Raw genomic sequence first — 26,402 nt, forward strand, 5'->3', positions numbered from 1 at the left:
AAAGGGAAACAGAGCCGCCTGGGGCCCTGAAATCTTACGCTATGGCTCTGCCTGACTGAAGAGACGGGCTGAGGGGTTATTTAAAACGACAAGTTATGGGGCACCTGCATGGCTCAGTCGGTTAAGCGGCCGACTTCAGCTCAGGTCATGATGTCCGTGAGTTCGAGACCCGGGTCGGGCTCTGTGCTGACAGCTCAGAGCCTGGAGCTGCTTTGGTTTCTGTGTCTCGCTTGGTCTCTGCCCCTCCCCCACTCACACTTCCCCTCTCTCTCTCTCTCTCTCTCTCTCTCTCTCAAAAGTAAATAAACATTAAAAAAAAAAAAAACCCACTTTAAAACGAAAAGGTAAAAATACATTCCTAGGGGAACCTGGGTGGCTCAGTCAGTTAAGTGTCTGACTTGGGCTCAGGTCATGATCTCGCAGTTCGTGAGTTCAAGCCCCGCATCAGACTCTGTGCTGACAGCTCAGAGCCTGGAGCTGCTTCGGTTTCTGTGTCTCCCTCTCTCTCTGCCCCTCCTCCGCTTGTGCTCTTTCTCTCTCAAAAATAAATAATAAACATTAAAAAATTAAAAAAAAATACATTCCTATAGGGGCACCTGGGTGGCTCAGTCAGTTGAATGTCCAACTCTTGGTTTTGGCTCAGGTCATGATCCCAGAGTTGTGGGATCGAGCCCCAAGTCAGGTTCTGCACTGAACAGAGAGCCTGCTTGGGATTCTCTCTCCCCCCATCTCTCTGTCCCCACCCCCGCTTCCTCTGAAATAAAATAAATAAATAAATAGTACCATATATACACATTCCTATAGAAAACAGTAACTGTGGCATCTTTTTGTGACCCTCGGAGGCACAGTGCATTAGCTCCCCTAACAAGGACCCTTTCCTAAACATACACATTCTACATGATGAAGCCACTTCTGAACACACAGAAACTCTCACTCTTCTGTGAGGAGACAACGTCACTGCAGGGGAAGTGGCCAAGGAGGACAACTCCTCAGGACACCGAACCCAGCTTTCCTGGGAGGAAACCGAGGGCTCCCAGGGAGTGTCGGGAATTCCAGAACGGCCAATGAACCCGAAGAGCCAGTGAGCCTCTGCCAAGAGAACCCAACACCCAGCCACACCAGGTCCTGCCCAGCCCAGCCCACCAGAACTATGCAGCCACTGCTCCTGTGGCGGGAGGCCGGCCGAGCACTTCTGTCAGAGCACACAACATACCTGTGTGGGAGGAGGGCGCAGACAGACAGGCAGACACAAACAGCCACCAGATACGGGGAAGATGGCGGAGTAGGAGGGCCCGAGACTCCCCTCGTCCCACGAACACAACGAGGTAACTATCAAATCATCCCAAGTGCCCCAGAAATCAACCTGAAGACCGGCAGAACGAGAAGAGATGTGCTTTGGGGGAGAAACAGATGACGGCCACTGTACTGGGACGGAGCCGCCTCTGCGGGGAAGGGTGAGGACAGAATGCACACAGGGAGCTCACGGGAAGACGGAGCCCCACAGCAACTGGCTCGGAAAGCGAGAGGGCCCATTCAAGTTCTTGCAATCAGCAGGGCTTCAGGCCTAGAGTTCTAAAGCACAGGGGCCTGGCTCAGGGAGAGCCCGGAGGGCACTGTGCTGCTCCTGGAGAGAAGGCAGGCAAACAGCCCAGGGACCGGAGGCATGGAAACCATGATCTGAAGAGACCTGAAGAGCCCCCGGAGCACACAGGGCGAGGTGATTTGCTCATCTCAGAGGGCTGGGCCCAGAGAGACCACTCACAGAGAGACCCCCTCCAGGAACAAAGACTTGACAGGCGCCACCTCCCTCCCGCCCCTCAGCACAAGCACAGGGACGCCTGCGGGAACCAGCGGAGTCGGGCACCACTTGCTTCCTAACTCGCTCACACCAAACGCTCAACCCCCGCCCTCCCACCCCGTCACCCCCGCCACACGCTCCAGCGCAGCTGCCCTTCCCAGCAGGCCCCCTTCCCCCAGAAGACCGGCCCAAACCCCTGCTCACACCGCTGTCTCGACACCAGGGAGTTTTGTGAGGCCTCGCTTCCACAATCTCATTTCACAAGCAGACCAGAGCACCGCTACTTAAAACACGCCACATTCAGACCAATCGTTGCCCACAAGAGGCAAAGAGCCTCTGCAGACAACTGGCCTGAAGGATAAAGCAGCCAGGACACAACAGCAGAGCACACGCTGCACACACTGGGGACACTTGCTGAGCGCCCTGGGGACAGGAGACATGACACTGAAGGGCAGTCCGGGACCTCTTCAGAAGGCCGTTACCCTCAAGATCAGGAGACTGACTTTCCTAACACACAGAAGTAGGTGCAGAGACTTAGACAAAATAAGAAGACAAAAGAATCTGTTCCAAATGAAAGGACAGGACAAGACCACAGCTGGAGATCAAAGCGAGGCAACTGTAAGTAACATGGCTGATGGCCAATTTAAGCAACAATCCTAAGGATACTCACGGGACTTGAGAAAAGAGTGGAGGACATCAGTGAGACCATTAACACAGACATAAGGAATAACACAGCAGAAATAAAGGGTTAAATTAAAAAAAAGAAAGAAACACACTAGATGGAATGAAGGGCAGGCTGGAAGAAGCAGAGGAATGAATCAATGACCTAGAAGACAGAGTAATGGAAAGCAACGAAACTCAACAAAAGAGAGAAAGAAAAATTATGCAACATTTTAGGGAGAACAGACTTAGGGAACTCAGTGACTCCTTCACATGTACTAACATTTAGCATTAAATGAGTCCCAGAAGAAAAAGAGTGAGAAAGGGCAGCAGAGAATTTCTTTGAAGAAATAATAGCTGAAAATGCCCTTAATCTAAGGAAGGAAATAGGTAACCAGATCGAAGTGGCACATAAAAGAGCCATCAAAATCAACAAAAGCAGATCCACACTAAGACATATTGTAATTAAATTTGTGAAATATAGTGAGAAAGAAAATATTTTAAAAGAACCATAACAGAGGAAGACTGCTACATACAAAGGAAACCCCATAAGGCTTTCAGAACATTTTTCGGCAGCAACTTTCCAAACCAGAAGGGAGGGGCTTGGTATATTCAAAGTGCTGAAAGGGAAAATTCTTCAACCAAGAATACTCTATCCAGCAAGGGATACTCTATTCATATACTCTATTCAGAATAGAGGAAAAGGGGCACCTGGGTGGCTCAGTCAGTTAAGCATCCGACTTGGGCTCAGGTCATGATCTCATGGTTCGTGAGTTTGAGCCCCACATCAGGCTCTTTGCTGACAGCTAGGAGCCTGGAGCCTGCTTCAGATTCTGTGTCTCTCCATCTCTTGGCCCCTCCCCTGCTCACACTCTGTGTCTGTCTCTCAATAATAAATAAATGTTAAAAAAAAATTTTTTTTTTAAATGGGCAGAAGACATGAACAAACCTTTCTACAAAGACATACAGATGGCCATCAGACACATGAAAAGATGCTCAACATCACTCATCATCAGGGAAATGCAAATCAAAACTACAATGAGATACTAACTCACACCTGTCAGAATGGCTAAAATTAACAACACAAAAAACAATGGGTGTGGGAGAGGACGTGGAGAAAAGGGGAACAATTTGCACAGTTGGTGGGAATGCAAAATGGTGCAGCCGCTCTGGAGAACAGTGTGGAGGTTTCTCAAACAGTTAAAAATAGAATTACCCTACTACCCACCAATTACACAACTAGGTTATTTATCCAAAGGCTACAAAAATACTCATTCAAAGGGGTACGTGCACGCCAATGTTTACAGTAGCATTATCTACAACAGCCATTATGGAAAGAGCCCAGATGTCCACGGAATGATGAGTGGATAAAGAAGATGTGGTACATACACCATAGACATTACTGAACCATCAAAAAGAATGAAATCCTGCCGTTTGCAAAGACGTGGATGGAGCTAGAACGTATTATCCTAAGCAAAATAAGTCAGTCAGAAAAGACAAATACCATCTGATTTCACCCATATGTGGAATTTAGGAAACAGAGGTGCCTGAGGGCTGAGTCAGTTGAGGACTGCCCCCACATCACTATTCAGGTCCCACCCAAGTACAGGGCCACCAACTCCCTCCTCTAAGGTGTCTGTCTACACAGAAGGGTTACCGACCCTTGGCAACATCTGTTCAAATCAAGAGTGAGCCTCAATGACACCCTGGAAACAGGAAGAAAAATAAGCCACCACTCAGTCACTTGAGCGTCTGACTCTTGATTTTGGCTTAGGTCATGATCTCATAGTTCGAGGGTTTGAGTTCCACATGGGGCTCCATGCTGACAGTGTGGAGCCTGCTTGGAATTCTCTCTTGCTCTCTCTCTCTCTCTCTCTGCCTGTTCCCTGCTGGAAGATGTTCTCTAAATAAATACATAAAGAAACAAGTAAAAAAATTTAAAAATTAAAAAAAAAAAAGCCACCAGACAAGACCCACAGCTTATTCGAAGTATTTATGTCAAGTACCTAAAATAACACACACACCTCCGAATCTGGGGTTACAACAGCATTTAGTGTCACTTCAGAGAAAAAAGTTTTTTTCATTAGAAAAATTACATCTAAGTACATACCATGATCAGCTAAGAACCGTAATTCAGGACCCCAAAGGGCTCAAATTTAAAATCATCACATTGGCCTATTTACATTAACACTCTTTTTTTTTTAAATTTTTTTTTTCAACGTTTATTTATTTTTTGGGGGACAGAGAGAGACAGAGCATGAAGGGGGGAGGGGCAGAGAGAGAGGGAGACACAGAATCGGAAACAGGCTCCAGGCTCTGAGCCATCAGCCCAGAGCCCGACGCGGGGCTCGAACTCACGGACCACGAGATCGTGACCTGGCTGAAGTCGGAAGCTTAACTGACTGCGCCACCCAGGCGCCCCAACACTCTTGAAAATAAAGTTTAAAACAGATCTTTAAACACTGAACATACACTTAAACATCTGTCAAACTCGCACAAACATTCACCTACATTGGGTACATTTTATGTAAATTCTATCTCCATAAACTTGATTTAAAAGGTAAAAGGAAAAACAAAACAAAACAAAACAAAAAACACACAATCAACACAGCACTTCCCAAGCATTCCTGTCCATGTGTTGTCCTGAGAAGTGGGCAAAACCCAGGCCAGGGGATACCTGGTTGTGACCGAATCACCTAGGCACAGCAGACACAGGAAACAGGCCAGTGTGACCACAAAGGGTCCCCTGGCTGTGGACACTGCCAACAGCCCCATGTGCGTCCCGTGGGTGCTCCTGGGCCGACAGCCCACTGCTGGGGGAGCACAGGGCTGACCGGAATCAGCTCCAAGGAATAAAAGAACAAAGAAAGAACCCCACAACCACCGTGCTGTGCCAACGCCCCAGGCAGGGGCCAATCCAGGCTCTCCGGGTGTCTGTGCAGGTGCAGCTAATGCTCAGAACTGGAGGAAGATGGGCTCCCCACAAACCACCACCAACTACACCACCCCGGCAGCATGGCAAGAAAACCCAAAACCTCAACAAAGAATGAGATAGCTTTTTTTTTTGGGGGGGGGGTGCAAGTAAGGGAGGGGTAGAGAGAGAAGCGGGGCTCACCCAGGGTGTGAGCTCATCCGAAGTGGGACTTGAACTCACGAACCTTGAGATCATGACCTGAGCTGAAGTCAGACACTTAACTGACTGAGCCACGCAGGCGCCCAAATTAGATAGCCTTTTAAATGACAGATTTACACACACCCAACCTTCAAAGTTGATGTCTGGAAAATGCCTTCTCAGAGGCGAGACTCGGCAGGCCGTGCACAGCTGCACAGATGTGGTGGAAACAAAGAGAAGACCGCGCGGAAGGTGAGGGGCACCCTTCTGGGATGAGCACACTGTGCCAAGAGCAGCGGGCACATTTGTTTTCCTGGTTTCCTGACCGCACTCCCGTGCTCGGAGACCTGACTGGGCAGGCAAGGAGGCCATGAGAGGAGGGAGCAAAGCCCAGACAGAGAAGCACGGGGCTCCGGCGGGGGGAGGGCGGGGAGAGGAACAGACCTGACCCACAGAGTGCATCTGTTCCTAGGACGGTGAGTCAGAGACCCACCAGTGGCTGCTGGGGGGCAGCTCACCTGGAACCAGTCTGCATAGGACGGGAACACAGATGGGCCCTCCAGCGCAGCCTGACGCACAACCAGGAACGCAGTGACCATGCTGTCCAGGTCGCAGTTCTCGAACGCACGGGCCAGCAATCGGGCCACCCAATCTAGGAGGGAACGACCACAGTCACAGTTGGCAGACAAGGACATCAGCAAAGAAAACGCAGACGTCCCGCCAGGGATAGGGCACGGCAGTCAGGAGAACACGCACGCGCAGTGCCCAGTTCAAGAGCCTGGGTAACGAGTGACCCCAAGAGCCAAACACTGATCACAGGAAGCTGTAGCAAGATCGCCACCACGGGAGGCGGACCAAGGGCACAGACAAAAAGACACAGGGCGCCATCGAGGCCGGTGAGCGGAGCCCGCATTCCACGGACAGGCTCACCCACAAACTACAGGACACGCACGCACACGCAGCGCACGGCTCCCACCCAGGTGCACCTTTAACCAGCTGCTGCGCCTCGGGTAAGCAGATCACCAGTGTGGACACGCAGGAGAGCACATGCTGCCAGTTCACCTCATGTGTTTCCAGAACTTCCTGCAAATGGCCAACTAGCTCCTCTGGACTTAGCATTGTGAAGAGCTGAAAGAAGTGTCAAAACAAGCCGCTCGTCAGGCGGTGGGGCCTCAGCTCCGTCCCACTTCCCGTCGGACACGACGTGGGGTCGACACGGCGACACGTGTGGGCAGGTGAGGAGGTGCTCTGCCCAAGCGAGACGTCCGGTCTCGGGGCCCCCCGGGGTCCAGGTGTGGATGGCGGGGCCCACGGAGCCCCCTGGCCTCTCTCCCCGGGCCGGGAGCCACAGAGGCTCGCGGCAGCAGTGCCTCCTGGCGCAGGGGGCATCCGGTCTGAGCGCGGCGACACCCACCCTGCGGTATAGGCCGGTGAGCAGAGGGTGGGTCTTCGCAAAGCTCCACTCTTTCTGCATCTGAACAGCATCAGAAACTTCATTCATGAACGAGAAGAGACAAAGAGGTCAAGTCAGTAATCATGAAAAGCTGTGCCTTGGCTCAATGTCAAAAAAGCCTGGTTTAATTTCCATTTTTCAATTGTTACCTGAGTTCACCATTTCCCTGTTTTCCCCATTTTCTATCAAATGCTTGTATCTTTGGCCCAGCTCCCTGCCGGTAATCTTCATCATATCTGCTATGGTTTCTAATCCATTAGTTACATTTTAACTTTGCTCCTTTACACCCTGTGTCATTAAGCAATCACTGAGGACACTGTTGAAAGGGTCGCTGACTGGAGCAGGCCCTTCAGAAAGTATAACACAGCACCTGCTGGAAACATCCCTGCATCCCTCCCTGGGGCAGGACCTCCCCTGAGGACACACCGCTGCTGGAGGACCCCCCCTTCCCCCCGAGGACACGCAGCTGCTGGAGGAACCCCCCCTGCCCACCCCCCGGGACATACTGTTGCTGGAAGAACTTCTCCCGTCCCCCCAGGACACACTGCTGCTGGAGGAACCCTCCCCCCCCGCCCAGGACACACCGCTGCTGGAGGAAGCCCCCCCACCGAGGACACACAGCTGCTGGAGGACACCCCCCCCCCCCCGCCCAGGACACACCGCTGCACATAGAAAAAGCCTACTGGGCAAGGTTTTCATTTTCACCTCCTGAGTACCAGTGAAAACTTGCAAACACTGTCACCGAACAGATGGTGACACCAACCACAGGACACCCATTGGAGGATGATATGCCGTTAACCACTTTTAAGAAAAGCATATAGGGGCCTGGGGGGCTCCAACTCTTGATTTCAGCTCAGGTCATGATCCCAGGGTGGTGGGATCAGCCCTACGTCAGGCTTTGCACTGACAGTGTGAAACCTGCTTGGGATTCCCTGTCTCCCTCTCTCCCTGCCCATCCCACACACGCGCTCACTCGCTCTCTCAAAAAAAAAAAAAAAAAAGCAGCAGCATGTGATTACAACTGAATCTTGAACAGCACGGATTTGAAATGTGTGTGGGCCTGCTTACATGCAGTTTTTTCCTGATAAATACAGTGTAATACCGTACATTCTCTCATGATGTCTGAATATTATTTCCTCCAGCTTACTTTACCATAAGAACACAGTACATAACACATGTACCGTACAAAATCTGTGTTAATCGACTGTTTCTGTTACCTGTAAGGCTTTGGTCAACAATAGGCTGTTGGGAGTTAAGTTCTGAGAAGTCAAAAAGCTATACGCAGATTTTCAACTGCACATGGGGTCAGGGTCCCTAACCCCACATCATTCAAGGACCAACTGTGCATAAGAAAACGCTTATATGATTTATTAAAACAAAACCTAGTAATTCACTCTGATAACTAGATTTTCATGATCTACTGAGAAAAGACCACAAGAAAAGTTTTGCGTTAAAGATATTTCTATTGTGGTGACAAAATGGCTGATGGGTGACAGTGCTCCTTCCCCTACTTTGTTAGTACTGAGCTTTTTTAATGAGCATGTGTAACTTTCAAATGAAGACGTTCGAGGATAACGTGTCCTCATGCTCTCGAGCCGTCTCAGAGTCCTGCCATCTGGGCCCAAGCTCCCATCGGGAGCCAAACAACCTGGGCTCTGGAACCTACCTCTCAGCACAGGCTTGTGGGTTAGCACCTGAGTCAGAGTATGACTGAAAAATCTCTTAGGAGGATCTGTCGAAATCATTCTGTCATACGTGTGTCCACAGAACACGCCGAACCTGCAAACACAACATTAAGAGGCGCTCAGCAAAAGAGGGGCCCTCCAGGGTCCCGGCCGTGCCAATAGCTCATCAAAGGCTCCTTCTGTCCAGCAAGGCTGCACGGACCTCGAGGCCCCCAACTCTCAGCTCAGGGGGCGCAAAGGCTCGCCCTTTCCAGAACCCAGAAACGTTCACTCTGCCGGGCCGCGGTGCCACAGACTCGAAGTGGGAGTCTGGAGAAGTGTGGGTCTAATAAGAAAGGGACCGTCCATAGAGCAGAAAAGCCAGAAAGGGATCGGAATGACCTGCGCAAGCCTGGGTCAGTGCACAGCAATCTGCAAACGTTACAAAGCCTCAGCCTCCCCATCTGTGAAATGGGAACCAGGGGCCAGCAGGGCCTGGGCCAGGCTTGTGCAGAGTGCCTGGCACACAGACGTTCAGATGCAGCAACGGTTCCCGAAGCTGATGAAGCCTCATGACACGACAAGGAAGGAAGAGCAGCGGGCAAGGGACATCCCTGACAGGTCAGGAGTGACAAAGGGTGATGGGGCTGCCGGACACTGGAGCCCTGAGGGCAATTCACTGTGCCAGCGTCAGAGCCGCTGACAGCCGCAGCCAGCTTCTTGGGTGGAAGACCAGCCCCAGTCACGCAAGCAACGAGGAGACACCGAGCAGAAGGGGTGGCCTTCCCGAGGGCCAGACTGGGATGCAAACCCCCGTGGGCCAGGAAGCCTGGTCGCCCGGACCGGGGAGGGAGAGGGGTCTGCTTTTATCGTCAACACTGGCAACTAATTAAGAAACTTAAAAAGAAACAAACATACCAACAGTCATTACCTAACTCTCGGGACAGGAATCTGAGCAATCCAGTCAGGCGTGTTATAAAAGCAGAAAATGCAGAAAGCAAAGCAGTGTTGGTTGTACAGAGTTTAAGTACCGAATGACACAGCATGTCGGAGGGTCACGAGAATTACCGGAGAACAGGCAATCAGGAGCCAAACAATGAAAGAACAGAGGGTTTCCCAAGGCCTGAGAATGCTGGAAAACTCTCCTGGTTTCCCAGGAAAGAACCGACTTCTGGGCTGGCCTCATCCCACATGACTTTGAAGCAAACCCAGACACCCCAACAACCACTCCTCAACGTGAACTACCAGACAGCCACGCAGCGAGAAGGCTAACGTGGCAAATCCCGACCACGGGTGAATGTGAGTGCCGGCTTCAGGGCACACCGAGGGTTTGGTGGCCAGAGGGCATGGGCAGGGAGGCACGAGGGGAGAGCCAAGACAGTGAGAAGGTCGCTCCAGGAGTGTCCTACCGCCCGCCACGACCCTCAGGGATCCGGGCTCAGACCAGGTGATGGAGGATTCCCGAAGAAAGGGGGAATCTTGAGAGGGAGCAGGCAGACCAGAGGGTTTCTAGCGCTTTCCAGAGGTCGTCCTCACCTGATGTCACAATGGCAGAGAACGTGTTCAGGAACCAGCTGTTGATCCTTCGGGACTGTTTCAAATACCCAGGACCTTTAAGGCAATAGGCACTGTCCCCTGAGCACACCCAGCAGGCCTGCTCCCAGGACTTACCAGCACTTCACCACCTTGTGCTGTGGGGACCCATCCTGCATGCCAGCGGCCAAAGCCTCGAGAGCGACTGAGGACAGATGGTGGGAACAGAAAACACATCAGCTCACCACCACAATCCATCAAAAACGACCCCCAACCAGTACTAGTGGACGAGTCAGGTAATGCATCTTTGGAGAAACCTCCTCCACTTCCAAATAACAGACCGCCGAGGCCTCCTAGGTCCCCACATGATACAAGTCCTCCCCATGCATCCCAGTGGTACCCGAGACGTAAGCCTTTTAAATCAATCAAAACACATAGACAATAAAATGCTTCCCTAATTAACCGTTACACTGGTTGTCATTTGTAGCTCTGGAGATTAAGTGCAAAGTCAGGAGAGACCGTAGAGGGTCAGTTCAGGTGAAGTACTTAAAATGCAAAGGCAGGAAACCTTGATAATTCCTAATAAGCAAACGAACTCATGGACAGGCTGGGGCAGGAGCAGGTGACTCACAGATCAGCATTCTCTGAAGTACAACAAATGCGAGCTGTCAAAGCACAAGACAGAAGTCACCGTTAATCATATATGCGTATCACACAAGAAGACCGGTCGCTCTACAGCAAAATGAGAAAGTGCATCCTAGACAGCACCCCAACGCTGGGGAGACCCTGACAGTGAAAGGGCAGACTTTCTGGAAGCATCCATCATACTCCCTGGGACCCTGGCCCGAAGCCTGCTGGCCTCCCACAGCCCCTGGCTCAGAGGGTTGGCAGAGCTCTGCTGGTGGAAAGTTCTCCCTTCCCACTCGTCTGAAAGCACAAGCTAGATTCTGGGCTTTCATGAAGGCCTTCACCCTCAAGAGCTGGATGAGGGAGTAACATTACTCACGGAGCACCTCACGAAAACAAGATTCCCCCATCAAAGCTTATACACTATAACGTGGGTCAGTCAGATATTAGCCGCTGGTCCAGAAACTTGCATTCTCCTAACGAACCGACTCCCAACTCTTCGGATCACTTTTCCTCCTACCTGGCCCATCTGTTCAGGCTCCACATTTCTTCTGAGATCCGAGTTTTTCTGAAATCCTCTCAAAACAAACATTTGCACAAGATCTGAAAGCCACAAAACCCAAAAACGTCAACGCACTGTGATCTTCAAATAGCTGTGGATGACACAGAGAACCCACTTTCCGGGGTCTGGAGCATGAGGACCCACAGGAGGCGTCACCCCACACACAAGCATTCACCAGCCCAACCCACAAAACCCTTCCTGAACCAGACTGTGCTCTTTGCCACTCTATTTGGAAGGGAAATTCTTATCATCTATCAAGTTTATGGGAAGGATTTTTCTCTTAAACAAAAAAGTAGCATCTGGGACATCTGGCTGGCTCAGTCAGTACAGCAGGTGACTCTTGATCTCGGGGTTGTTGAGTCTGACCCCCACATTGGGTGTAGGGATTACTTAAAAATTAAAAAAAAAAAAAAAAAAAACCAACACCATCTAAGGGTTTCATGTGGATTATCTCTCCAGCCAATCTCCTACCTCAAAATATAAGGACTGTTCCAGGAAGACCCAGAAGTACTACATTCAGGAGAATGGGGCAGGAAATGGACCCATAAGTTCTGATAAAATTAAAGGACTGAAATAAAAAATATTTTGTCTAATCTTCAATTTAAATTCTCTGAGCCCAGACTACAGGATTCAGGAATCACAAGGAGCTCACATCCATCACCAAGAAAGCTTTGGGAAAAAGGAACATATCTTTGGTAACGTAAAAAAAACCTCACAAGCTGTGTGGAACATTCTACTTCTCATCTAATATGTTGCTTATTTGGAGACTTCATTCCTCAGAATTACTGACAACGGCAAGGCTCTGCTGGCTCAGAGAGCAGCCTAGGACCGGGCCCACCCAAAGGGAAAGACACCCAGAAAAGACAAGTGTGACAAGGAAACTGCCACTCCGAGCTACTGTCCAGGCAATGGACAGCATGGCGCCCCTGCTCTCACCCAGGGTCCGATGATGATTAGATCAGGCCGTGAGCTTAGCATGCCTGCCACACTTCCTGCTTTGCTTTCCCAGGGCACCTTTTGAAATAACTACTTAGGGGACGCCAGGGTGGCTCAGGCGGTTAAGTGTCTGACTTGGGCTCAGGTCACGATCTCTCAGTTTGTGAGTCCAAACCCCACACCGGGCTCTGTTCTGACAGCGCAGTCTCCTTGGGATTCTGCCTCCGTCTCTCTCTGCCCCTCCTCTGCATGGGCTCTTTCTCAAAAATAAACATTAAAAAAATAATAACCACTTAGAGTTGAGCCCATAAAAAGTTGGTGACCTCAGGTCCAATCACCCACAAGTAACGGGCACTCGTACCCTGTCTCCCGCTCGCTTGTGAACTTCCCTAGCTAACTGCAGCTCTCCTTTTCTGGGATCTGAAAGCAACAATTTCCGTGGCTTGACTTCCTTTCTGTGAGCACACTGAGGCTGCACCTCCAACCAACAGGGCCCCGGAGGTGTTCATCTCTCCGGAATGGGAGCTGAGGGAGCTCCCTGCAGACCCCGTGCGGTGGTCTTGTAGCTCTTGGTCCGGCAGATCGTAATCTGCATATTTTAAACACAGTAGCCACCGGCCCCCGACATAGCGGGTCAACAGACGGACTTGGCGAAACTTCCACAAAATTCAAATACGAGCAAACCCAGGCGGGAGGCCTGGGTGGAGATGGTCTCACGCGGTGGTGGCCCTAGATTTTCTTCTAGGTCGTTGGTGCACTGTGACTTAATTACCGCATGTTGTGTGAAGCAGGGCTCCAACTTCACGTGTGTGGCCACCTGCCCCAATACCACTCGGCGAATGGACTGTTTTTCCGGATTCCCATGCCAGGGGTGCGGGGCTGTCCTGTTTCCCACAGACTGTCACAGCAAAAAGCATTCCCGGTGACCTAAAGTTTATCCATGAACCTGCCCCTGTTGTGAACTTACCAGAAAGCATAGCACTGGCGATGTCATTGTACGGAGATGCTTCCATTTCCTCACACAGAAGGCACAGGTTCCTAAAGAGCCACGCCACTGTGGCCTGCGTGTCAGCATGACTAGGGACAAAGCACACACCATGTGCTCATCATCCCTCGATATCTACCAGGCCGTTTTCTTCCCCGGTCACTTCACTCAGAAGCTGGGGCACAGAGAACGATCTGGCGACCATGTGAGCTATTCCCAGAAGTCACAACGGGCCCAGCTGACATACACGGGGTATCGGAACAGCTGCTACTGACATTAAAAATGATCATTTTTGGGGCACCCGGGTGGCTCAGTCGGTTAGGCATCTGACTTCTGTTCAGGTCATGATCTGACAGCTGGTTGAGTTCAAGCCCCGTGTTAGGCTCTGTGCTAACAACTGAGATCCTGGAGCCTACTTCGGATTCTGTGTCTCCCTCTCTCTCTGCCCTTCCCCTGCTCATACTCTCTCTCTCTCTCTCAAAAATAAATAAACATTAAAAAAATTTTAGGGGCAAAAAAAAAGAAATTTTTTTTAGCGGTGCCTGGGTGGCTCAGTCAGTTAAGTGTCTGCCTTCGGTTCAGGTCATGATCTCGCAGATTGTGAGTTTGAGCCTCACGTCAGGCTCTGTGCTGACAACTCAGAGCCTGGAGCCTGCGTTGGATTCTGTGTCTCCCTCTCTCTCTGCCCCTCCTCCAGTTGTGTTCTGTCGGTCTCTCACTCAAAAATAAAAACATTAAAAAAAAATTTTTTTTTTTTAATGTTTTTAAATAATCATTTTCAAAAAGTTTAGGGGCACCTGGATGGCTCAGCCGAGTCCAACTCTTTTTTTTTTTTTTAATTTTTTTTTTAACATTTATTACTTATTTTTGAGAGAGAGAGAAAGACATAGCATGAGCAGGGGAGGGGCTGAGAGAGAGGGAGACACAGAATCCGAAGCAGGCTCCAGGCTCTGAGCTATCAGCACAGAGTCTGATGCGGGGCTCGAAGTCACGAACCTCCAGTTCATGACGTGAGCTGAAGTTGGACGCCCAACCTACTGAGCCACCCAGGTGCCCCAGTTGAGTCCGACTTTTGATTTTGGCTCACATCATGATCTCACAGTTCGTGAGATCAAGGCCCATGTCAGGCTCTGTGCTGCCCACCGGCTCGCTCTCTCTCAAAATATATAAATAAGCTTTAACAAAAAAAAGTTTATTTGGAGTAGCTTACTACTAATCGAGTACAAAGCAAGCTCAGTTAGAGTAAAATAATCAAAAACAAAACAAAACAGCAGCGATTTGAAGCTATGGTGGTCATCGAGGGCATCAGGCACGCACAGCTCCATTTGGAGCCTGGACCCAGAAGCAGGAGCAGTGGGTGGGGTGGTGGGAGGGGTCCTCACCAGTCAGACTTGCATTTCTCTGGTGACTAACGACATCTGGCATCTTTTCGTGTGCTTAGCCTTACGTGTATGCTCTTCAGACAAATGTCTATTGAAACCCTTGGTCCATTTTTAATTGGATTGTCTTTTTACTGTTGAGATGTAAGAGTTATTTACGCTAGATACTAGATAATCAGATACATGATTTGCAAATAATTTCTCCCATTCTAGGTGTTGTCTTTTCACAGTCTTAACAGTCTTAAGAATGTTGCACACAAAAATTTTAAAACTTGATGAAGCACAATTTTCCTCAACATTTTCTTTTGTACCATGAATTTTAGGCATCTTTTCCAAGAAACCATTGCCTAATCTAAGCTCGTGCAGACATAACCCTAGATTTTCTTCTAGAAGTTTTATGGCTTTAGCTCTTATGTTTGGGTCTTTGGTGCACTGTGACTTAATTGCTATATGTTGTGTGAAGCAGGGATCCAACTTCATTCTTTTGCATGTGTAGGTTCAGTTGTCCCAATACCACTTGTTGAACGGACTATTTTTCCCCTGTCCAATGGTCTTGGCACCCTTGTCGAAAATCACCTGACATATACGTATGGGTTTATGTCTGGACTGGAAATCCTATTCCATTACTCTAGGTCTACCCTTATGCCTGCACCACAGCCTAGCTTTGTAGTAAATTCTGCAGACAGGACCTGTGACTCCCCAACACTGTTGTTCTTTCTGAAGGAATTTTGGCTAGTCAGGGTCCCTTGTACCTCCATATCAAAATCAGAATCAGCTTGTCATGGGAATGCAAGCTGGTGTAGCCATTCTGGAAAACAGTGTGGAGGTTCCTCGAAAAACTAAAACTAGAACTACCCTACGACCCAGCAATTGCACTACTAGGCATTTATCCATGGGATACAGGTGTGCTGTTTCAAAGGGATATATATACACCCCCGTGTTTATAGCAGCACTATCGACAATAGCCAAAGTATGGAAAGAGCCCAAATGTCCACCGATGGATGAATGAATAAAGAAGATGTGGTATATATATATACAATGGAGTATTACTCGGCAATCAAAAAGAATGAAATCTTGCCATTTGCAACCACGTGGATGGAACTGGAGGGTATTATGCTAAGTGAAATTAGTCAGTCAGAGAAAGACAAAACTCATATGACTTCACTCATATGCGGACTTTAAAAGACAAAACAGATGAACATAAGGGAAGGGAAACAAAAATAATATAAAAACAGGGAGGGGGACAAAACAGAAGAGACTCATAAATATGGAGAACAAACTGAAAATTACTGGAGGGGTTGTGCTAGAGGAGATGGGCTAAATGGGTGAGGGGCACTAAGGAATCTACTCTTGAAATCACTGTTGCACTATATGCTAATTTGGTTGTAAATTTTGAAAAATAAAAAAAGAATCAGCTTGTCAATGTATGCAAAAAAGCCAGGCTAGATTTTGATGGAGATTATACTGAACGTATAGATCACTACAAGGAAGTGTATAGAAGGAGTACTGCTATCTTAACAACATTAAGTGCTCCAATCCATGAACATGAAACGCCTATTCATTTAGGTCTTCGTTTCCCTCCATTATGCTTTATAATTTCTAGTATACAAGTCCTTCACTTCTTTTACTTTATTCCTAATTTAATCGTTTCAAGGTTCTTTTTAATGGAATTACTTTGTTTTCAGATTGTTCACTGTTCTTGTATAAACACACGAATGACTTGTATGTTGATGTTGTTTCCTGCAACCTTGCTAAACCAGCTTAGTAGCTCTAATACTTGACAGTGTGGATTCTTTAGAGTTTCCTATATGCAAGATGGTATCCTCTACAAATAGCTGTGGGTTTTTTTTTAATGTTTATTTATTTATTTTGTGAGGGAGACAGAGAAAGCTTGAGCAGTGGAGGGGCAGAGAGAGAGGGAGACAGACAATCATAAGCAGGTTCTGCACTGCCAGCACAGAGCCCAATACAGGCCTCAATCCCATGAACCATAAGATCACGAGCTGAACTCAAAACCAAGAGTCGGACGTTTAACCAACTGAGCCACCAAGGCACCACTCTTTTATAATTTTTAACAATATTTTATCAGAAGGGCACCCGGCTGGTTCAGACGGTAGAGCGTGCAACTCTTGACCCCAGGGTTATGAGTTTAAGCCCCACTTTGGTGTGAACATTACTTAAAAATAAAATCCTAAAAAAAAAAAAATTATCACATGACATATCTCATACAAAGAAAACGTTACCAGGACACCTGGGGGTTTCAGTCAGTTGAGCATCTGACTTTGGCTCAGGTCGTGATCTCACAGTTCATGAGTTCAAGCCCCACATCAGGTTCATTGCTGTCAGTCTGTCAGCGCAGAGCCCACTTCTGATCCTCTGCCCCCCTCTCGCTGGCCCTCCCCTGCCTGCACTTTCCCAAAAACAAACATTAAAAAAAAAAAAAGAAAACATGACCAAGTCTGGGCATTACCACAACCTCAACTATAACAAATGTTCTCTTTAAATAATGAAGAGTTTCAGTGATTTTTGGCTTTAACATATAAATAAGTAATTCATTAGGAGGTTAGATTACAAAAAATAAATCGTGTAATATTAAGGTAATGTTAAATTATCGCCGGTACACTACCTTTCCAGCAGCTCTTGGAAGCTCACAACGTTTTGTATGTGAAGCTGCCACACGACCTCAAGCAACAAAGAACCCTAAAGAAAATAACCGTACTGTGAGTCCGTCACGCGCACACTTCCCCACAACATGCAGGCTGCGTACCTGAGCACTGTGCTCTATGCAGAACTAAAGTGGGGTAACAATCACGCCCTAAGATACACACTGGATCCACTTTGGCTTTAACTCACCAAGTAGGGGCACCCGGGGGGCTCAGTCGGTTAAGCTTCCAACTCTTGATTTTGGCTCAGGTCACCACCCCAAGGTTCATGAAATCAAGCCCCCTGCCAGACTCTACACTGACAGCACACTGCCTGCTTGGGACCCTCTTTCTCTCTCTGCCCCTCCCCCACTCATGTAAGCTCTCTCTCAAAATAAATATTAAAAAAAATAAAACTAAGGGGCATCTGGGTGGCTCGGTCGGTTGAGTGTCCGACTTCGGTTCAGGTCATGATCTCACGGTTCGTGAGTCTGAGCCCGGCGTCGGGCTCTATGCTGATGGCTCGGAGCCTGGAGCCTGCTTCCGATTCTGGGTCTCCCTCTCTCTCTGCCCCCCCCCCCCCTTTCACATTCTGTGTCTCTTTCTTTCTCTCAAAAATAAACAAACATTACAAATTTTTAACAAAAAATAAATAAAAATCAACTCACCAAGCCTTCAGTCACTCACCATTACCATCCTTCACCTCCTCCTCCCCCCTCCCCCTGGCACCCTACCCAGTCTCTACTCTAACTTGCTTCAGTGCCTTTCTCCCATGTGTTCCAAAACAGAGACTGGACCTCTCAACATCTGCTCTTCTTAGAACTCTCCAGTGGCCCTTCACGGCTTCCAGAGCAAGGCTGAGACTCTTGGATGCAGCACAGGCCAGCTGTGACCCAGCTTCTGTCCCTCTTGTTCTCTCCTATCCCAGTGAGGTCCTCGCTTCTGGAGCAGACACCCCTCCTCCTCCCCGCCAGGACACCTCACTCAAGTCAGCTCTGTCTCCCACTGTCCGCTTCGTCCTACTCTCCACCCAGCAAAATGGCACTCTCCCTTCACACGCCATGCAGCTGCCAGCTCTCTTAGAAAGCCTTTCCCAGGGGTGCCTGGGTGATTCGGTTGAGCGTTTGACCCCAGCTCGGGTCATGATCTCACGTGAGTTCAAGCCCAGGCTCGGGCTCTCCTCTGTCAGCACGGAGCCCGCTTCAGATCCTCTGTTCCACTCTCTCTCTGCACCTCCCCTGCTCATACTCTCTCTCTCAAAAACATTAAAAAAAAAGCAAGCAAGCAAGCAAGCAAGCAAGCTTTTCCTAGGGACACCTGGGTGGCTCTGTTGGTTAAGCATCTGACTCTTAATCTCGGCTCAGGTCGTGATCTCACTGTTTGTGGGTTTAAGACCCATGTGAGGCTCCACTCCAACAGCAAGGAGCCTGCTTGGGATTCTCTCCCTCTCTCTTCTCTCCCTCTCTCTCTCTCTCTCTGCTGTCCCCCAGTGGCACATGCATGTACTCTCTCAAAATGAATAAACATAAAAAAATAAAATAAAAAAGCAAGCCTTTCCTAACCACCCGATCGTACAGCTGTCACTCTTCCCTGCACACCTGTGACTAGTGTGCATTCAGCTGCCCCTCCCTGTAACTACAGTGAGCGCCAGGACCGTATCAATTGCTGCCAAATCAGGTGAACTCTATAATGTATGCTGGATAAGAGAATGGGGGGAAGCCATGAGTGCACCATTGCCTGAGTTTTCTCTTACCTTTTCTATATTCATACTGATCTCATTTAATAACCAAATAATTCCCTTGAGTTCTGTCAACTATTCAAAAATCTGCAAGACTACTGAATTAAAAATGTTTCAAAAAAAATAAAACAGATAAGGATCTTTTTTTTTTTAATAATAATTTTTATGGGTGTCTGGGTGGCTCAGCTGGTAAGCAACCAACTCTTGGTTTCGGCTCAGGTCACGATCTCACGTTTTGTGGGTTCAAGTCTCACGTCAGGCTCCATGCTGGCAGCATAGAGCCTGCTTGATTTTTCTCTTTCCCTCTCTCTCTCAAAATAAATAAACTTTGGGAAGAAAAAAAAAGAATAATTATTAAATTGCATTTCTCTGGTTTACTACACTGTCCTGGAAAATTGTTCATAATTACATATAAGAAGATAAGACACCATGTGTCTGTGGTACATTCTAGTAAACGGTACTAATTATGGGTGAATACCAACAAATCCAGTAACTGAAGGCACTTCTTTCCACCCACAGAGGCATCTGCTGAATGCTTTCATCCCCCAGTCTGTGATTAATGAGACGCTGGCTGGAACCCCTGAGAACATCCAGGGACTCTCTGGGCTCGACCCAAACCAAGAGGCTACTGGAGAAACCCTGAAAGTCAGAGCCACAATGTCCAATTTACCTGTACTTCCCAGAGCTCCTGACACAAGGAGATTCGGGAGAACATACTGTGTGCCAGTAAATACTGAGCCACCTCCAACAAGGAAGACAGTTTCTTCTGAAAAGAGAGATTAAATCTTTAAAAAAACTAATAATAAGCAAACACTTGAAACAACATTAAAGAAACGTACTACTTTTCCCAACAGCTCCAGAGCCAACGAGTGCGCACAGCGTGCCCGTCGCCCGGCGTCTCACCCTTTGCTCTGCGCTCAGCAGCACCCTGTGCGAGGGCTCGCCATCAGACACACAGATCTGCGTGATGCTGGAGGCCACCAACCGGCTGGACAGCACTGCCACAGGGACACCCAGCCTTGAAGCTTGATCCCGCAAAGCAGAGCCTTAAAGACAGAACAAAACATGAGGGACACACTACAAAATCTAAAACAGAAGACCTGGCGTTTAAAAAGCCTTTTAAGGGGCACCTGGGTGGCGCAGTCGGTTAAGTGTCCGACTTCAGCCAGGTCACGATCTCGCGGTCCGTGGGTTCGAGCCCCACGTTGGGCTCTGGGCTGATGGCTCAGAGCCTGGAGCCTGTTTCTGATTCTGTGTCTCCCTCTCTCTCTGCCCCTCCCCCGTTCATGCTCTGTCTCTCTCTGTCCCAAAAATAAACGTTGAAAAAAAAAATTAAAAAAAATTAAAAAATAAAAAAATAAAAAGCCTTTTAAGCTGCAGCCGCCCAGAAAATGGTCTTCTGAAGGGGAGCACAGATCTAGAGGGAAAAACAAGGGATGGAAATAAGACCATTTCGTGACTGAAATGACACACAGGACAACAATGGTCCACATTCGAAGCCCACGGTTGCACGTGCCAACGTCTCCGTGTGACACAAATAAGGGAGCTTGGCATATATATTCTTAGAACTTGATCGAAGTTTTCCAAGGAGCACAGTCAATTGGCAACTACGGTGACTCCTGCAATGGGTTCCTGTCTTTGCAATGACTTCAGTGTCAAAACCAGACCTGCTTCCACGGACTTTATACTGATGTTTGGCAAGTGGGTCGTTTCCAAATGTGTGCCACACATTGGTGGGTACTAGAGACCACAGGTGTGGTCAGCCCTCGGACTGGCAGGTGGAGCCTAGGTGCTGAGCCCACAGGCAGCCACCAGCCTCCTGAGTATCCAGCCTCTGGTCTGCATTCAATCAAGTGAGAACCCCAATCAGCCTAGAGAAGGTAATGCCTACAAGCAAACTGCCATCTCATTTATTTGACTTCCAAAACTAGGGTTTTTTTTGTATTTTTTTTAAAAAGCTGTAGCACATGCCCATTATCTTCAGGGTTCTGAAAACACATACCAATATGTAAATGAAAACAATAATAGTTACAAAGATTGCAAATGACGATATTAGAAATCATCAACTATAGGGGGTGCCTGGGTGGCTCAGTCGGTTAAGCGTCCAACTTCGGCTCAGGTCATGATCTCAGGGTTCATGAGTTTGAGCCCCAGGTCAGGCTCTGTGCTGATAGCTCAGAGCCTGAAGCCTGCTTCAGATTCTGTGTCTCCCTTTCTCTCTGCCCCTCCCCTGCTCACATGCTGTCTCTCTTGCTCAAAAATAAATAAAAACATTAAAAAAAATTTTTTAATTATTATTTATAGAGGTCAAGAAATAATTCATGGTAGAAGGGAAGAAAATGCTAATTTCTAGCCATTTTTGCAGAGCAAAGGAAACCATCAACCAAACAAAAAGGCAATTTACTGAATGGGAGAAGATATTTACCAATGATATATCTGATAAGGGATTAATACGCAAAATATATAAAGAACTTCTACAACTCAACACACACAAAATCCAGTTAAAAAATGGACACAAGACCTCAATAGACATTGTTCCAAAGAAGACGTCCAGATGGGCAAGAGACACATGAAAAGATGTTCAACATTATTCATCATCAGGGACATGCAAATCAAAAGCACAATGAAATGTCACCTTGCACCTGTCAGAATGGCTAAAATCAACAACACGAGAAACAAGTGTTGATGAGGATGTGGCGAAAAAGGAACCCTCGTGCACTGCTGGTGGGAGTGCAAACAGGTACAGCCCTCTGGAGAACAATGTGGAGGTTCCTCAAAAAGTTAAAAATAGAGGGGCGCCTGGGTGGCTCAGCTGGTTAAGTGTCCAACTTCAGCTCGGGTCATGATCTCCCGGTTCGTGAGTTCAAGCCCCGCGTGGGGCTCTGTGCTGACAGCTCAGAGCCTGAAGCCTGCTTCTGAGTCTGTGTCTTTCTCTCTCTGTTCCTCCCCCACTCGCACTCTGTCTCTCTCAAAAACGAAGATTAAAAAAATTTTAAAAATAGAACCACCCTAAGATCCAATAATTACACTACAAAAAAACGAATTCTAAAAGATATATGCATGCCAACGTTTATTGCAGCATTACTTAAAATAGCCAAAATACGGAAGCAAGTGTCCATCGATAGGTGAATGGCTAAAGATACGGTATATATACAATGGAATATTACTCAGCTACAAAAAAAGATGTTACCATTGGTAACAACATGGATGGATTTAAAAAATATAATGCTGGACATTAAAAAAAAAAGGGGGGGGTGCCTGGGTGGCTCAGTCGGTTAAGCATCCGACTTATGCTCAGGTCATGATCTCACCGTTGGTCGGTTCAAGCCCCATGTCAGGTTCTGTGCTGACAGCTCGGAGCCTGGAGCCTGCTTTGGATTCTGTGTCTCCCTCTCTCTCTATGCCCCTCCCCTTGACGCGCTCTCTCAAAAATAGACATTAAAGGGGCGCCTGGGTGGCACAGTCGGTTAAGCGTCCGACTTCAGCCAAGTCACGATCTCACGGTCTGTGAGTTCAAGCCCCGCGTCGGGCTCTGGGCTGATGGCTCAGAGCCTGGAGCCTGTTTCCGATTTTGTGTCTCCCTCTCTCTCTGCCCCTCCCCCGTTCATGCTCTGTCTCTCTCTGTCCCAAAAATAAATAAACGTTGAAAAAAAAATTAAAAAAAAAAAAGACATTCAAAAAAAAGAATATGATGCTAATAAGTGAAATAAATCAGGGAAAGACAAATACCATAGGATTTCACTCATTTGTGAAATTTAACAAACAAAACAAATGAACAAAGGAAAAACAGTCTTAAATACAGAGAATGAACTGGTAGTTACCAGAGGGAAGGTGGGTGGAGGGATGGGCAAAAAGATAAAGGAAATTGGGAACTAAGAGTACATGTATCTTTTTTAAAATTTTACTTTTTTATTATTTGCAATATTTTTAATGTTTATTTTTGAGAGAGCAAGAAACAGAGTGTGAGCAAGGGAGGGGCAGAGAGGGAGACGGAATCCAAAGCAGACTCTAGGCGCTGAGCTGTCAGCAGAGCCCGACGCAGGGCTCGAACCCACGAAGCGTGAGATCATCACCTGAGCCAAAGTTGGACACTTTACCAACTGAGCCACCCAGGCACCCCAAGAGTACACTTATCTCGACGAGCACTCAAAAATGTACAGAATTATTGAATCATTATACTGTACACCTGAAACGGATATAACAATGCATGTTAATTATACGTAAGTTAAAAAAAATTACAAAAAAAAGAGGGGCACCTGGGTGGCTCAATCAGTTAAGCATCCAGCTTCAGTTCTGGTCATGACCTCACGGTTTATGAATTTGAGCCCCACATCAGGCTCTGCGTGCTGTCTCTCTCTCGAAAATGAACATTAAAAAAAAAAAAAAAAGAATAGCCATTTCTTTCTGAATTGTCTCCATGGGAAAGTGTCTGTTTTTATTTATAAGGCTTTAATCTTTTTTTTTAAATTTTTTTTTTTAACGTTTATTTTATTTTTGAGACAGGGAGAGACAGAGCATGAATGGGGCAGGGTCAGTGAGAGGGAGACACGGAATCTGAAACAGGCTCCAGGCTCTGAGCTGTCAGCACAGAGCCCGACACGGGGCTTGAACTCCCGAACCGCGAGATCATGACCTGAGCCAAAGTCGGACGCTTAACCGACTGAACCACCCAGGCGCCCCAAGGCTTTAATCTTTTTTATATAACGTACATTTCCTATGTATCATATAAGTAACACAACCACTATCTTCAACAGAAAAACCACTAAAACATTCATGAATTAAGGGTCTTATATTTCTGCAGTCAAGGTTAAGAGCTTTTTACACAAGTTCTTAAGCCTTGATCCAAAATCCATACAAGAAAGTGTGTGGCTAAGCTTGGTTCCCCAGAATGACACATTGTACGTGGAATTCAAATGTAATTATGGCAGTGAAAATTACTATCATTTACCAATGACCTTTGACAATCAACTGTCAAGGTGAGTCTATTTGTTTAAGGTTACTCAAAAAAAATATTTTAAAATTAATGAATTAGTTAATATTTTCCTGAAGTAAGTCATTTCATAATACAATGTTAATGACCAGAAAATGATTGAATTTTTTTGTTATTCCCACAGAACTTCCCTGGATCTCATATTCTCAAATTTAAATACCTTGAAATAGTCTCAAACCTGGAAATATTCTTCTGGTTTCCTACCTGCTCTCCCCAGCCCAGCACAACTTGTTTTCACCACTTCTAGAAAGGAAATGCACGTTACTGTCCCATGTTTTTCCAAGGGCCACTTTGGTTCCTACTGCTTCTGAGCCCTATGTTGAGTGAAACACTGTTATTTCTCTTAATGTTTATTTATTTATTCACTTTTGAGAGAGCACAAGCAGGGGAGGGGCAAAGAGAGAGGAAAAGAATCCCAAGGAAGCTCCGCACTGTCAGCACAGAGCCCAACATGGAGCTTGAACTCACAACCTGAGCCGAAATCAAGAGTCAGACACTTAACCAACCACTTTTGTTTATTAGAAGCAAATCAAGACCACTTTACATAAAGCTCTCCCATATCTCCATACATTAAGAAAATTAAGTTCTAACTTACCTATGAGTGAACTAGAAAGATTAGTACAGGCCTCAGGATCAATCAGCTGATTGAGACACAGTGTCTTACGTGGTGCACCTTCTACCTAGAAACCAAATACAAAGAACTCTATTCTTAAAAGTTCAAGTTGTGTGTGCATAAAAACAATTTGTGTATATAATGCTTGCCTACTGCACTATTCTTAAATATTTCGAGGTAAACGTTTTTAAAAAGCGAATCTTACCAAACCTTTTTGAGAAAAACTAAATTCACTCTGAAATCACATTTTATCTCCGAAAAGATAAATGCTCACAACCTTTTTCTCATCGAGTCAACATTTAATGGGTGCTTCTACCAGATACTCATAAGGCTTTTTCTGGGTCTCTAAGATTATGCCTTGGCTGCATGCAAAACACCCAAACTTAAATCTGCCTGCAAAGGTCGAACCAATTCCCTCTTACCTCGAGCAGAAGGTCATTCAAGTTTAGGTGGCGTCTCAGGAGGTGCACAGCGGATTCCTGTAACTTCTGCTCTGTTCCAGGACCGCACATTTGCCTCTTGACCCTTCCCGCTAAGGGCGAAAACCAGTTCCACAAAATTACAGCACACCTTAAAAACTCATGTAAGAAGACTTGGTGACATTCTAGACCCCCTGATGTGGTGCACCTCGGGGACACATTACTTCATGGTATTCTTATGAAAAATGCAAATCTAATCATGAGAAAACATCAGACACACCCAACTGAGGGACATTTTATAAAATGAGGGACCAGTACTTCTCCAAATGTCCAGGTAAGCAAAGACCCAGTAACTGTCACCGATGGGAGGAAATCTAGACAATTCTCTGTGGAATCCTGGGACAGAAAAAGGATATTTTGGGAAAACCTGATGAAACCCAAGCCTAGGGGTTGATTCTTGTTCAGTCAGGTTACGTGGTTCTGGGAGTAGGCTAAGCTGACCCCCTTACTGTCATCCCGCACTCCTGGACGCAGAGTGTTATTAACTCCCTGCCTCCTAGAACCATCTTTCTTGACGTCGCGTTGGAAGGGGGCCAGCCCCGCGAATGCAGGAAGAACTGGAGATCTACCGGAACAGGGGTCGTTGGGATGGGAAGAGGGCAAAAGAGACGGGAAGTCGGGGGAGCCCAGGACCAGGGGGCGGGGGTGTGGGGGGGAACAAGACAGGGGGCACAGGACTAGGTATTGAGGGAGAGGAGAACTGGAGGTCGGTGGGACGCGGGCAGGAGGCGGGGGTTCAGGGCGGAAGAGGACGAGGACCGAGGTTCTGGGGAACTGGGAGGAGGCAGGAGGTCCTGGGGGACAAGGAGAGGCCGGGGACCGGGGCGACGAAGGCTAAGGAGATAAGGGGTCTCAGGGTCCGACACCGCCCACTCCCGCAGCCCTGGTGCCCTCTTACCCAGCAGCTCGGTCCACCTCCTCTTGCGACTCCCCAGCCCCGAGGTCGAGGCGGCGCCCTCCACCTGCGAGTCCGACATGGCGGGAACTTGCCATTCCCTCGGCAGCCTCCTGCATCCGGCCCGCGCGGCCTCCCCATTGGCTACGGCCCCCGCGGCCTCCCTATTGGCTGGCGGCTACCCGGCCTCCCCATTGGCCGGCCGGTGCTCGGCCACACTCCGTTGCCCGTTGGGGCGAAGGCCTCACGACGCGGCCATCTTGGTGGCGGCGTGTGCCGCCATGTTGGTGGTGGCAAGAAGGAGGCAGGTACCCTGATACCTGGAGAAGGGTGATG

At 47.9% G+C, this 26,402-nt stretch overlaps 1 protein-coding gene across 24 annotated transcripts in view; it reads right to left on the reverse strand.

The window, feature by feature from the left end:
• FANCA (FA complementation group A) overlaps nt 1–26,193 on the reverse strand; it is a 62,141-nt gene extending 35,948 nt beyond the window's left edge. For 22 of the 24 annotated variants that reach the window (XR_007149520.1, XR_007149521.1, XR_007149522.1 and 19 more), the window contains exons 1-14: nt 26,070–26,193; nt 25,115–25,224; nt 24,675–24,759; nt 19,993–20,135; nt 19,760–19,855; nt 17,336–17,409; nt 13,313–13,422; nt 11,368–11,450; nt 10,852–10,885; nt 10,359–10,425; nt 8,690–8,802; nt 6,985–7,061; nt 6,557–6,698; nt 6,089–6,222 (exon numbers count right to left, since the gene is read on the reverse strand). Coding sequence is in view for 12 of the 24 variants with exons in the window: in XM_047846261.1 (XP_047702217.1) it covers nt 6,089–6,222; nt 6,557–6,698; nt 6,985–7,061; nt 8,690–8,802; nt 10,359–10,425; nt 10,852–10,885; nt 11,368–11,450; nt 13,313–13,422; nt 17,336–17,409; nt 19,760–19,855; nt 19,993–20,135; nt 24,675–24,759; nt 25,115–25,224; nt 26,070–26,148 (1,347 nt within the window). In the remaining 12 variants the exon portion in view is untranslated. Of the gene's footprint in view, nt 1–6,088; nt 6,223–6,556; nt 6,699–6,984; nt 7,062–8,689; nt 8,803–10,358; nt 10,426–10,816; nt 10,886–11,367; nt 11,451–13,312; nt 13,423–17,335; nt 17,410–19,759; nt 19,856–19,992; nt 20,136–24,674; nt 24,760–25,114; nt 25,225–26,069 lie in introns of those variants that run through there. The other 2 variants (XM_047846264.1, XM_047846269.1) reach the window with 2 other exon arrangements.
• Nucleotides 26,194–26,402: the final 209 nt, after the last annotated feature.

Source organism: Prionailurus viverrinus, unplaced genomic scaffold (genome assembly GCF_022837055.1).
Source record: "Prionailurus viverrinus isolate Anna unplaced genomic scaffold, UM_Priviv_1.0 scaffold_38, whole genome shotgun sequence".
NCBI classification, from domain to species: Eukaryota; Metazoa; Chordata; class Mammalia; order Carnivora; family Felidae; genus Prionailurus; species Prionailurus viverrinus.